The sequence below is a fragment of the Corvus kubaryi genome, unplaced genomic scaffold, assembly GCF_017639235.1.
Source record: "Corvus kubaryi isolate FWS band 111438036 unplaced genomic scaffold, C.kubaryi_AGA036_p1.0 split3-73, whole genome shotgun sequence".
In the NCBI taxonomy this organism is placed as follows: Eukaryota; Metazoa; Chordata; class Aves; order Passeriformes; family Corvidae; genus Corvus; species Corvus kubaryi.
In genome coordinates, this window is record NW_024582091.1 from 14,714,542 (window position 1) to 14,728,827 (window position 14,286).

A 14,286-nucleotide genomic window follows, 5' to 3' on the forward strand; every position below is an offset into this window, starting at 1 on the left:
AAGTTAAGTTTTCCTGACTTGAACTGCTGCACCCAAATCAATACACTGCACTGCAGGTGAATTGCCAGCACTGCTGGGTCAAGCTGTCAGCCTCTGTTGTGCTCAGGAAATTTGTATTTAGTCACCAGGACCTCATATCTGGCTCTTCTGACCAGATAAGACTAGAGGTGACTCCTCCCCAACAAAGCCTACTGGAGGGGAAAGACTCTTTCATGTATTAGTGACTTCAGGCAACAAGCTTGTATTTTTCACAAATTATTATCATCACTAAAGCATAAGGTGAGCCCAGGAAAAAAAAAAATCAGACTCTATTGCTGCAAGGAACTTGGATCCCATATAGACATCCCGTGGACGGGGATGTGGTAGTGAGTTAGATAACACCACCAGCAAAGTTGTGATTTTAGAGGATATTCTGAAGAACCAATAGCAGACAGCACTGATTTCCCTCAGACTGAAAAAGCTGTCCAGACACTAACAATTAGGTACTGAAAGTCAAATAATGGGTTTCAACAGTCTTTGAATATTTATAATGCCTATCTGATTCAGAGAGAGCTGAACCACAGGGAGATGAACATGGGCCCTGCAACATTCAGTTCTGGGAATAAGAAATTAATTTTTCCCTCTCTGGGCAGCAGCTGCCGCTGACTGACTCAAGGAAATCAAAGATGAGGCCATGAATTATTTTGAGAAGCCTGCAAGAACTTGCAAGGAGGAGATCTGATGGCTCCTACAAGTCTGTTCCTGATCACCACTGCACTAACTGCAATTGCCCACAGGCCACCCAGCTGAGGGGAGAATTCCCATTGCTACTGACTTTTCCTTCATAAAAAGTGTGAAATAGGTATGATCAGCCCTACAAAAGCACTTGGCTCAGAATCTGCATATTGGACAGTTGCCCTCAACATGCAGCTCCCCTAAATTTGCTATTCACAAGTCTATTTTCTCAGGAACAAGGTGAATTTTAAAAGTGAGATAGCAGTAATCCCCACATTAAACTCGAGGAGATGCTCAAAACAGTCATTCATACTGCAGGCACACAGATCATTGATTTTCAAATACATGTATCTAAAATTACAGGATCTAAAAGAACAGAAGTAAGAAGCCTGGTACTGGGTAAACCTCTTCTTAAATGACATCATTTGGGTGCTGAAGGCTAGGTTTGAATCTGTGGTTTGTAGGTAGGATCATCTGAGTTTCAAGAACGGTTACTTTTCCAAAAATAAAAGGTAATACTTAATAAAATTTAAGAATACATTTGAAAGTTAGAAAGTCACTTTTTGAAGTAAATCCACTTGAACAGTTAAAAAATGTGTCTGTCTTCAGAATTAAGTTTGTTACGTGCTTTTGATTATGACTTTTCACTTCAGTCATCAGAAATACAGGACACCTTGTTCTCAGCCCACTTAATGTTTAGACCATACAAATTTGACATTTTTTACTTCTTTAGTCATTTTTATTACTTGTTCTGTCCCTCATTTCTAAATAAAAAAATCTTAAAAATGGTTCCTCTGAGGCATGGCTTTGGGAACAACAACCATCAGGCTGAGACATTTCCACTCCACAGTCTCCAAGAACTAGCTTGTTTCTTTCCCAGATGAAATTAAGTCTTCCTCCGGCAAGTGCCAAGCTGGCAAAGATCAAAAATGGCAAAAAAAGAGAAGTCGGAGTGTGCTCTCAGTTTCCCTACCAAACAATCCTCATAACCAGCAAGAAAAAAAGCCCATGCTCTCGTTGGATGCCAAATTCTTTCTCCTATTTTATATTGCACAGCTGTGCTTGCAGGGGAGGAGAAGGAGGGAGCCTACATAACACAGCTTATTCCTAGGACCATCAATCTGGTCTCCTGAAAAGGAAAGCTGAGCTGGAGCACTGTTAAGATCTCTGTTTCCCTTGAAGCTGTGGCCACCACAGCCCCCTGCCCCCATCAGAGGACTTCACAGAGAGCTGCTCTTCAAGCTGCTTTGTGGTGACAGAGTCAAAATGAAACACCATAGATTTATAACAAATGGGAATGCTGGGATACCACTTATCTTCATGGCTGATGTACTGTTGCTAAGCTTGTTAGCCAGAAAAATGGACTGTCATTAAATATTACCAGTTAGGATACTTTTACAAACTCTGTCACTACACTATTTTCTGCTTTAAGGAAAAATAAATGATATATGAAACATAAATAAAATGCTGCACTGAATGTCAGTAACATTTTGCATTGAGTATTTGCATGGGATGTGAGCTAGCGTTACCTGTATGTTCATTATCAGGGCGATTCAGAACAAAGGTTGTAATAGCAATAGAGAAAGGCTTAAATATGACCTTTCTCTCAAATCATGATTTGCACACAACTGCTCTAAAAAGGGTATTTAAAAGTACTCCACACCAATTTTATTCAGCCTTTTGACTCTGAAAGGAATAATAACCCAGTTTATTAGATTACTGAACCCACTATCACTGCTGCTGGCGGTGGCTGTCATCACTCCTCATCAGCAGCTTCCCTTATTCCTTCCCACCGAAAGGGGGGCACCGGCAGCCTGAATAGCAGATCTGTTTTACCGGAACTGCTCTGACTAACGCCATGACCTTAAATTCCACCCTGAGTACTGGCTCGAGCTTTTGAAACGAATCAAAATGCAATTCACATCCCTCTGCCAAGGCAGATGCAAACCACTTCTTGTGGACATCACGAGGCAGAAACAAAATTTTGTCACTTTTCTCACTGTCATTGCTGCAGGAAGGAGAGAATTGGCCTGGCCAGAGCACAGGTTAAATCCCTTGTGTGCAGGATAAGATAGACATTGTTCAAGGATATGATTTTGAAAACCCATTCTATTGTCCACAGATTTCTAGAAGATCAATCAAAACAAATTTAACAAAGGATATTTTTCTAAAGCAGTGTCAACTGCTGCAACAGCAAACATTTCATCATAGTTTTCTAGGAAGGTAGGTCATGTCTTGTATAAACACAACAGATGTGAAATTTCAAGGTACACTAGACTATACCAAGTCTTTGTTTTCTATGCAAGATTCTTTAGCCTTGTTAATTGTGAACTGTACAACAGAGCATGAATATGTTAAAGGAAATCCACAGCTGTATGGGGTTGACATACTATAAATGCTTGGGAGCACAGACTATTTTTTCAGCATATATAGTTGAACAAAAAAAAAATGGGGAAAAAAGCCCCAAAACGTGAGGAATAAAAGCTTAATTTATATTTGGGTGTCATTTAATTTAAATTAGTGAGAAATGGCTTATTGCACTGAAGCATTTGCCCATTATTTAAAGATTCAAAAATAAAACTTGTAATCATGTGTTAGTAGTTCCTTTACGTAATTTTACCTACCTTGTCTTAAAAAGCTAGCAAACAAGAAGAGGGGAGAACTTTCTGCAACACATCCTAAAATCTGACTTATTCATTCTGGACTAAAAGATTAGGAATTGGTAAAAGTAAGTCAGCATATTTCTCAATACACAGCATAATAGAAATCACATGTTAACATTGCCAGTCATCCAAATAGCACTTCACAGAGTGCCAGGAAAACAAACCCATTCCCATCTCCTACACTCACTGGGAAAAAGGGGAATAAAGATCCTATCAAAAAGGTGTCATCTCAGTTCCAGAGGCAAATGCTACAGCTGTGGGTAGTTCAAAAGCACCCTCTTTTAAGAGATGGGAGCTCCTTCTTCTTGCCATGAACAGGCTTCTCAAAGCTGTTGTCCACACTGCCCTGCTCTGCAGCAGGCAGTGAAAAGAGGGGAAAGGCTCTAGGGAAAGATAAATGTAGCCTTTCTAAAACAGCAATCATCTGGCATATTTGGAAAAGGATACAGAGTCCTGGCAGCACAGGATGGGAGGTCATTTGGTGCAACTCCTTCCTCAAGCAGTGCCACCTGGAGCTGGCTGCCCCAGAACACAGGGAGAATGGATTTCTTTTTTAAACCCATAATGAGCAAAAAATGAAACAGAAGAATATTTGTACATACACATGCTTGTGTATACACATGGAAAATTACACAAAAGCTACAGTAGGGGATTTAGTTGAAAACATACCGATTTCAATGTAAATTTACCACAAAGTAACAAAGAGGTGACAGCCTGAATACACTGAAAGAAAAACACACTTCACATAACCCTACAGCACACGTCTTAATAGAATTTTTTAAAATAATTTCATTTTTTAAATTATTTCATTTTTAAAATCTCAACATGTTTCACTTGGAAGCCAATGTGTCAGAAAGTAAAGCAAATGTCTATGAAAGAAGTTTTCTACATTTTGCACATCTTATCAGAATTTGAGATACATGAGATCAATACATAAGCTATTACATGTCATTCAACTCTGCTTTTTTCAAATTCTTGGTCAGAGAAAGAACTGGAAGCCCCATGCCCATCACAACCATAACAACAAACCCTAAATCTTCTCTACAATTTGATTTCAAGAACTTGAATTTCCAGGTACCAAATGTATAATTTTTTATATTAATGTTAAAAAGAATTAAATCTTAAAAAGGACAATGCTTGTGACACAGAAATTCTGATTTCTGATAATGGCACTGAAATAACATTGAATTGGTCATAACATAACTTCCAGGTATAATTTTCCTAGTTATTCAAATGGCAGTGTGCTGAACATTTAACATATATTTAAATCAAATCAAATGGAAAATATAATAATTACATTAAGTTATACATGCTCTACATTTTTTATTTTATGTCTCTTTCTTTTCATAAAACGTTGATGCAATTAAACAGCACAGCTGTGAAGAACTAATGACATCTGAGGTCATGACGGATACCGAAGTTAATTCCAATCCAGCGCAATCTCTCGGTGTAAATATTTTTGTTGGCATAAATACAGGCCCTGTGTCCATAATGGGGGAAAGCATTGCAACTGTGGGCACACTGAACAAGAGCTGTGACTCCAGTACTTATTTCATGTAGATTGTCTCATACTACAGAAGTTTGTCATTGTCAATCAAGAAAATTTTTAACTGCAGAAGGGGGGAAAAAGATCAAAAAAATTCTAATAATTGAAATAATTGATCTACATAGAGGCAGCAAGGCTAGGGAAATTGATGCCACTATTTGAAATGTATCCATGTCAGCAATGACTGCAACCAGCTACCACATGATAAGCACCAAGAGACCCACAGAAAACAAATGCATGGCTCTAAAGACATGCAAACGTGCCTTAAGCCACTGACTGTGCTCAAGCAGCAAAAACTCTTTCAACAGACTCACCAAAGTCAAAATGGGTGTGGAAAGGAAGCATTATGGCATCTGGGGTTTGCAAGGGGCAGAAAGGTGTGGCCCAAGCCAATCCCACCCACAAGCAGGATTTTAGCACTGCCCTGTACCTAGGACTTTCTTTTCAGCAGATCTTAAGAGACTTGTTCAACCTCCCTGCAGCAGGGAAGGGAACTGGTTAGTTTCTTTAAGGGATTTTTCAAACTGAATCCCAACCCTGCCTCCTTCAAGGGCGGTCAAGCAGAGAACATCTCTCACCCTGAGAAACAGCTTTGTTTGGCAACACAGGCACCATTGGTTCATTCCCAGGCAGGGGTTGGAAAATAAAAAAACATCACATATCTTATCTTCTAGAAAAATCCACCCTTTCCTTATAACACCTCCTTCCTAAATATATTGGGGATGAGCAAAGCTAGCAACCTGACCTAATTCAGGAATTTCTAAATGTTGTGAAGTTTGACATTACAAAACTAATTCATATTTCTCCCATGTGGGAAATTATGATCAAACCCCCCTCCATTTTGGAAAAGGGTCTTAATAGTTAGAACCAGATAGAAGTATTTGTTTTAAACCAAAGGCATTCTCTGATTTTCATTTCCAAAAATCTGTCTCTGTAATTCAGAGTGAGAGAAAAAAACCCAACAAGCTGATTTGTGGTTAGAAAAAAACCAGACAGGAATTCAAGGGAAAAAGCGAATATTTTCTCCCTAAGGAAACATTGCTATTGTGTTTGTAAGAAGATATTTTGAAAATATAAATATGAAGAAATTATTATAATTGCAGAGGGAAGAAATTCACCACCTATCCAAAAACAAAGATGCTTTCTAAAATGCTGAAGTACGAAGAATTTTATTATTCCAGTACAGATTTATACCAGAATCCTGTTCACCCTTGCTGTCAATTCCTTGTGCACAGAGAGGTAACGTAGAAAAAGTTACAAAGCTTTCTCCAAAGTAAAGGACGTGACCATCCTGCAGCAGGGATGGAGACTGTTTCCAGAAATTCTTAAATATGACTATAGGTGACCCTTAATGGTCAATCTTTAGTGGTTTTTTGTGATCAGTGTTTTGGCAGACCTTTTCCAAATGTTCTGCAGTCATCAGTTAGGAGCAGGCTGACCCCTTGTAAACAGCTGTGAGCTAAGAGAAGGCAACTGCATTTGTCCAAGTCAATATTTGCAGATGCATATATGCAGCTCACCATGTTTTCTTTGCCTTTTTCAGTGTCTGTCAGAAAGCAAGATCATATATTAGGGGTTTTTTTAGACTTGAGATACTGAAAGGTCCTCATTGAATCACTAAGATATATAGGAATCCTTTCTCTGAATATCTTATATAGATAAAAAAATCCTCAAGCCTTTCTATGAAATATATTAAACGTTTCTTTTGATCTTAAGGTAGCTTTCCCTTGAAAAATATTAGTACTGGGAGAAACTGTGTTTAAAATATCATTCAAGCACTATCTTCAGAAGATTATGGCAAATTAGATGCAGTGCTGTGTTTCTTTGCTTTTATTGGCCTGGCACTACTTGCCAGCTTTAGTGCTGTAGAAAATACATCTTGCATATAGAGAAAGCCCTCTTTCAAGTAGCCTGGTAAAAATCATGCTATTTAGAATATGAAAATCTCTAAGGATTGATAAAGAAGTTAGCACCATCCAGTCTCATTATAGTTGCTAGGCAAAAGATCCTTAGGGTTTATAAAGTTGGAACAAGAAGAGGGATAAAAAATCAATGAACTGTTATTCTACTTCCACATTATAGGAGAAGATGACGTGCTATGAAAAAAAAAGTTTCTGAAGGTAATTACAGGGATATGATGACAAATGACAGAGACCAGAGAAGAATAAATGCATCCACTTTCACCTCTTGGAAGCTACACAAATATTAAGGATGGAGATCACCCAAAAGTCACTGGCATTGTTTGTGAAAATACCAAAGGCCCCACAAGCACAAATCAGATTGCAGAAAACGAATAAATTAAAAGACTGCACATGGCTGCACTTCTAAGGAAGGCTGCTAGCTGCTACAGCAGCTCAGACAAAAGCCAAAGGGATACCTTCCAACACTTCTGAACATCAAGACACCTCCTTCCAAGGTGCATGAGAGAGAATGAAATGGTTTGAAAATGCAAATAAAGACACGAAAGGCCTTGTCAAATAAGTTTACCCATAGCTGGTACACTTTTGCTGAAAAGCTTCCTTTCCATTTCTGTGAAAGCACATTCTACTTGAGTCTTTTTCTGATTTGGGTTAAGGACCTTCAGCTGGCAAGGAAAGGGAATTCCCCTGTGGGAGCTGGGCCTCTAAACAACCAGGGAAACTTCCAGATGCTGTTTGGCCTGCTGTAGCCATGGCTAGACTCAGACCCTTCAGGGTAGGAAGCACCATGCCTCTTACAAAGGGAAATGATATTTTATAATTAGTTTATTTCCCATCTGGGAGGTTGTCCTCCATAATCTGTTTCAAATGCGGAAGTAGAACTCAGCCAGGCTTGTAACAGGAACACAGTTCATATGGATAGCCAAATCCCTAACAACAGAAAGACAAGGGCTATTTGAATCCACTGCCATGTGCTGAGTCACTGAAATATGACTTAGGTCCCAAGCATGACTCAATAATGACTTCTGGAAAACTCCAGCTCCTAATAGTTGGCTTCAAGTGTCACTGAAAACTGTGAGAAATGAATACAGGTTAACTTCCATTTTTGACCTGTCACTGCTGAGACCTTCATCTACCCAAGGAAACGCAAGGGGGTAAGAGGCAGCTGGATACCCAGGGCCCTCTCTGGGTACCTCTCTCCAGCAGTTCATCTGACTTCAGCCTCCTCTCAAGGGTGGGAGCCAGTGCCCTAGAGGAAGTTATACACTTACTGCCCTAGAGCAAGTTATTTTCCAGTGCTCTTTTGCTGACTGGATATAAGGCAACCCATACACCACGTCAGCCCTGCTTGTCTGTCTTCTTGGGAGGGGAGGGACAGGATGTCTGTTTAGATTGAGCACTGGGAAATCCCCCATGCTGACATTTCCCATCCTAGATATTTTCCTTTTACCAGCTGCCACAAATTATTCAGATGGGAAAACAGAGTCAGGGGATCATTTCCCTCTAAAACTGAATGAGACTGCAAGGAAAATTACATGAATATTTAACTGAGTTGTCAGTTTAAGAACTGAAATGCAGTGAAAGGTTAAGAGCAAACGCAGCTCACCAGCTCACCATGCTGAGGAAACCCACGGCAAAATGTGAGCTGTACATCTACAAATATCACAATAAAGCTGATCGATTTTTTTCCCTCAGGAAATGAAGACTTTTTTTCTAGCTTGTGGAAACAACAGTGAAGAGAAGAGAAAAAGTTTGTTACCTTGAATGTCATCATTGAAAGTGCAATACTTGTTACGGTACTTATGCAGGAGGCGGAATGCATTGGCATTAGCAAAATCCTCAAACTGAATGAGGCAGTTCATGCCATATCTAGAAAAACAAGAAATTATGCATTATGTTAAAAAAAGTCTCCAAATTATACATTAAAAAGCTAATAACATTTGCGGGTCAGATTTTGAATACAAGTATAATATGAATCATACAAGTCTTAATATGTTTCATAATTATACTACTAATAGTATTTAATCAGTTCTAAGTTATGAGTAGAAGATCAGTGGAAAAGGCGTTCACCCTCTGCAGACATCTCAACACAAGTCTTCACTGTGCAATTACCTAGTGAACAAAAAAAGGTCCCTCCCAACACAAACCAATCTATAATTCTATGGTTGTATTTTTTTTTTTTTTTTTAATATGGAAACTCAAGACTCCTGGCACTAGACTTGTATGCCAATACCTAAGAAGTAAGCAATTGCCCTGCTGTTTCATTTCTTCAAAATAAAAGTTAGTAAGAAGTTAAATTAAATCAATATTACCACTATGTATCATAGAATCATTTGGATTGGAAGGGACCTTAAGGATCATCTTGTTCCAATCCCCTGCCATGGGCAGGGACATCTTCCACTAGACCAGGTTGCTCAGAGCTGCATCCAACCTTGCCTTGAACACTTCCAGGGATGGGGCATCCACAACTTCTCTGGGCAACCTGTTCCAGTGCCTCACCACCCTCAGATACCCCAGTATCTAACCTAATCCTACTCTCAATCTGAAGCCATTTCCCCTTGTCCTGTCACTATATGCTCTTGTAAATATCACCCAGTCCTTAGAGGCATTTTTATGCATCCTGATGTCTCTGGATTCTTTGCATACCAGTCACATATGGCATTTTCAAGTACTTTCTTACAACAAAAGCCAAAAAACCTACAAGGCAATGAAAATAGATGTAGACAAAAACTACGTAAAGACTGGATTCAAGCTCATAGACACTTGCAAGAGGGCAAGATCTCAACAGCACACACCCTGATTGAGCTAAAGGAGGCTTTCCTTATTTGCTAACAGCACGAATCCATGAGAGACAGTCAAGCAGTTCATGTTTCATCCAGAAAAGCAATACATACATATAGTGAGCAGTTTAGTGTAAATACATTAATTGAGTTTTTCTTTAAACCATACATGCATTTGGCAACCACATTAAGCAAATCTATCAGTATTAAAAAAAAGACAAAAATTCCTGTGACTAAACACATTTCCATGGAAAACACATATTTACAGCCATATTACAATTAGCCAAATCTATGGGGATTCCACTGGCAGGAATAGTAATCCTTGCTGAAAATAAATACATCTTCAGGTTTGATGGAAAAACCTGGACTTCTTCAGCAGCATAATGACAGGCAACTGCTTAAAAGAGAATTTGGCAAATTCAGTACTGTAAATCACAACTGGGTTCAAGTAATAAACTAGAGCTAATTTCAATAATTAATTTAAATTTCTAACCTGATTCAGTTTCTGACATAAACTTCAGTAATTCCATAAGGGTCTAGGAGCTGACAGTTGCATAATAATATGAAAATAATGAGATTATCACTCTGGAATCCTGGACCTTGGTTATATGTGTTTCTTGGATGTCAGTAGGCTGGTCTGTTTCGTTATTTTACCGTATATAACATTCCATTTTCTCATCTGCATTTTATTTTTCTCTGTTTTCTTGTCCATTACCTTTGTAGACAAAGACCAAAATTCCCTGTGAGTAATATTAAAAGAGTGTCCCTGTAGAAAATAAGCATCCTATACTGGGCACAGTATCCATATTAATTCTCTGAGCCAGATATCATGGCTGTTTAATTAAAATGGAAAAAATGCAGGCAGTCTAACTCTGGGCCTCTGAGATTTTGGTGTCATGGCAGAAAATTTTCTAAGCAGCATTCTTATTCACTGCACGTGTAGCACCTGACATCCAGGTAAAAACCTGAGACTTCAGTGCTGCCCATGACCAGCAGTACCTCATAAGACTTGTGAATCTTGAGGTCTATGTTCTCAAAAAAGTCTAACCAAATCCAGTGGCTGGGTACCCATGAAAGACAAGAAAATTACACACCGTTTCTCTGCTTGGAGTATTCTCATTCTCAAAACCACTAACAGATGAGACATACAGATGAGATAATACAAAATAGCTATTATCTGGCGTTCCAGAAAATCCCTTAGCAATAATGAATTGGCTACAAAGGTGCCACACAGTTCTGGAAGCAGTGACCATACCAAAAGAGCCATCAATTCTTCTATGACTTCCACATCTTACTGTCAAAATTACTTAAAGCAGAAAGTTGAGCCAAAACCTAAACCAATATTTTCCTTCCTGTATCACTCTGCAATAACCTTCCACCCTTCTCGCACGCCGATGAACTCTTTTAGCTTTGTGGCTTCTGCACTATAAAGGGCAACTGCTTGAATCAACCCTCATGGAAGCAGAACGTGTCCTCTCTGTTTGCACCTCATACCCTGCTGTCATTGCAAATTTTCAGCTTAGAACTGCACCTCTTCACAGGTGGGTATGGAACACAAATGACTGCAGGATGAAAAGGGAACCAAGCACTTTGGTGCTTGTCTTCATGCAGTCATCAAATCCTGCTGCACCTTTCAAACCACTAGAATTCCAGCAACTGTAGGCCACTACAGTTCTGTGAGTTCAATTATCTTTCAAACATTATGAAAAGAGAAAACAAAGCCTGCAGCTAACCTAAAATGTGACCATCTTAACATCTTCCATCAATACTTGATATAGATATAGCACAGACTGGCTTCACAGAGTTTCCTCTGATGACACAGGGTGCCTGATCAGGCGGGGTCCAGACACCAGTAATAGATTTGCTACACACAAAATCATCAGATTTAAAACCACCATTCCATGATTGCAGCTGACTGCTACAAGGGAGTATGTTAAAAGACAGCAATTTCAGGCATGTCAAGAAGATTAGGAGACAAAATTAGAAAAAATTGTCATGACAGAAAACTCTCTAAGAGGTATTTCTTGTATTTTAAAAGTAGTGGACTACCTATTTCATATGATAGTGTGAAATAATAGAGTGTACTGCTTATTTAAGTAGCTAAACTTCATCATCATATACCTTAGAACAATTTCATCTTCCTCTTTGAAATTTGAAGACATGCATATCTCCAGTAGAAACTAAAAGCCTTTTATTTTGAATGTGTCACCAGCAGTAGAGTTCCAGAAACAAGCAGACATGGTATTCAGTTACAATGCTGCACAAATGGGGGTGGGAGTGTTGATCACAGAAAGGCTCTGCAGAGGGATCTGGACAGGCTGGATCTATGAGCCAACACCAGTGGTATAAGGTTCAACAAGACCAAGTGCTGGGTCCTGCACTTTGGTCACAACAACCCCATGCAGGGCTGCAGGATGGGGGAAGAGCAGCTGGAAAGCTGCTCAGCAGAAGAAAACATGGGGATGCTGGTTGACAGTGGCTGAACACAAAGCAGCGTGTGCTCAAGTGGCCAAGAAGGCCAATGGCATCCTGGCCTGTATCAGCAATAGTGTGGGCAGCAGGACCAGGGCAGGGATTGTCCCCCTGTACTCAGCACTGGTGAGGCCACACTTCAAGTCCTGGGTCCAGTTCTGGGCCCCTCAAGTCAGGAAGGTCATTGAGGTGCTTGAGTGCATTCAGAGAAGAGCAATGAAATTGGTGAAGGGGCTGGAACACAAATCTTGTGAGGAGCAGTTGAGGAAGCTGGGGTTGTTTAGCCAGGAGAAAGGAGGCTCAGGGGTGACCTTAATGCTCTCTACAACCAGCCACAAAAAAGTTTAGCCAGGTGGGGGTCAGCCTCTTCTCCCAGGCAACCAAGGACAGGATAAGAGGACACAGTCTCAAGCTGCTCCAGGGGAGGTTTAGGTTGGACATTAGGAGGAATTTCTTCACAAAAGAATGATTACACATTGGAATGGGCTGCCCAGGGAGGTGGTGGAGTCACCATCCCTGGAGGCGTTTAAAGAGAGACTGGTTGTGGCACGTAGTGCCATGGTCTGTTGATGTCATTTGGTGTTTGGTCATAGCTTGGACTTAAGGATCTCAGAGGTCTTTTCCAACCTAACTGATTCTGTGATATGAGTCACATAAAACATATCATGCCTTATGGCTTGCTCAAAGCAGAGCCAACAGTTCTCCTGCTGTCACTGGTTTTGACCCAGGGCTACATAGGGGATAACTGAGGAAATGGAGGAACATGTAACCAACGTCAATGTTCATATGAAAGGTGGTACAAATAAATGGAAGAAAGAACCTATCCAGTGGGCACCAACTGTCTTAACCAGAAGAAATTATGAGATCTAGTCCTACACTATCAAAACTAAAAAAGAAAATCTGGCAGACATTCCTCCTCAGTGTGCAACCATAATAAATGCATTAATGAATTCTTAACTATTTTTGTGCTCTGGAAAACACTTCTCTGATAGCAATAGCTTGGCTTGGGTCCTGCCTAGGACTGATGGATTTTTGCAGGCAAGTGTTTTGTAGCTGTGAATTCCTCTCTTCCACTGGTTAAGGATGTGTCACTGCAGTAGCTGATTAAACAAATATAAATTGTCCCTAGAAAGTGATAATCCAGATCACTGTTTCCCGTTGTAAATCCTATTTTGTCACCCACTCCTTTCTGTGTACTTGGATTTTAGATTCCTGCTCCAAGTCACACAGGCAGTCTGAATCAGGATCCAACTGGACAGAAGTTCAAAGCCGTATTTCCTTTGTTTTGTTATGAAGATAAAATGCAGACGAGAGGTGGCAAGCATGCAACATCATATTTGTCATCAAGTATGGGAGGCAAATGCTGGACAATGGATTAAAATGAACCATCCCACTGAATAACATGTGGTTGCCAAAAAACAATGTCTCCAATACTTTTCCCAATTTACAACATATTTTTTGTGACAGTCTTAGTTCATTTTTCCCCATTTATAAATAAATTTATATTCAGTTGTCTGTGACAACAATGTTAATATTCCAAATAATTCTGTGGGGCATATCTTTATGTAACAGCCTGGAGAAAAATGTTCCCAGCTCTTTAACCATCCCAAATATACAGTACAAGTATTTTGGCAACTCAATACTCTTAAAACCTCAACAGGGAAAACCCTCAAGAACCTGGCTTTTGGTGACAGTGGGAGCTGTAAAAGTTTAGGCATAATTTTGAATTTAAACCATATGATCAGTAAAATCCATGCTTACTTCTACAGCTAAGAAGCTTTTCTGGATGTATATTCGGATCATTTTTTCTTACTGCCAGCCATTGTTTTGGAAACCTTCCTAAAGGAACAAGTGACTGCTTTTTAGGTTTTTAGCCCTTCCAAACTCTTTTTTGATTTTTTTTTTTTTTCATACATGGCTGGAACTGAAAAAGCCTTAGAAACCATCAAAAGTGGTTGCTGCCACCCATTCTTAAGAAGGAGCAAACCAAAATGATAGCAACACTGGCACTGTCTTCCTTGCCTCATGCGTCACACAGCCGCCCTGCCAGCCAGAACCATTTATAGTGCACCAGGACAATGTGGAAATTATCTCCTTTCTCCCTGCTCCAAATGCTGTAAGCCTGCTCATTACCATATATCCCACTGCTCAAAGCAGACTTAAAGCATAAAGAACACTGCTACAAACTCCTC

General features: G+C 39.7%; 1 protein-coding gene across 1 annotated transcript in view; it reads right to left on the bottom strand.

Moving 5' to 3' along the window:
• Positions 1–14,286, bottom strand: part of ME1 (malic enzyme 1) — a 159,465-nt gene that overhangs the window by 27,125 nt on the left and 118,054 nt on the right. Inside the window, exon 7 of the mRNA XM_042016261.1 lies at positions 8,602–8,711. Within this exon, the coding sequence (XP_041872195.1) occupies positions 8,602–8,711 (110 nt within the window). The remainder of the gene's footprint in view (positions 1–8,601; positions 8,712–14,286) is intronic.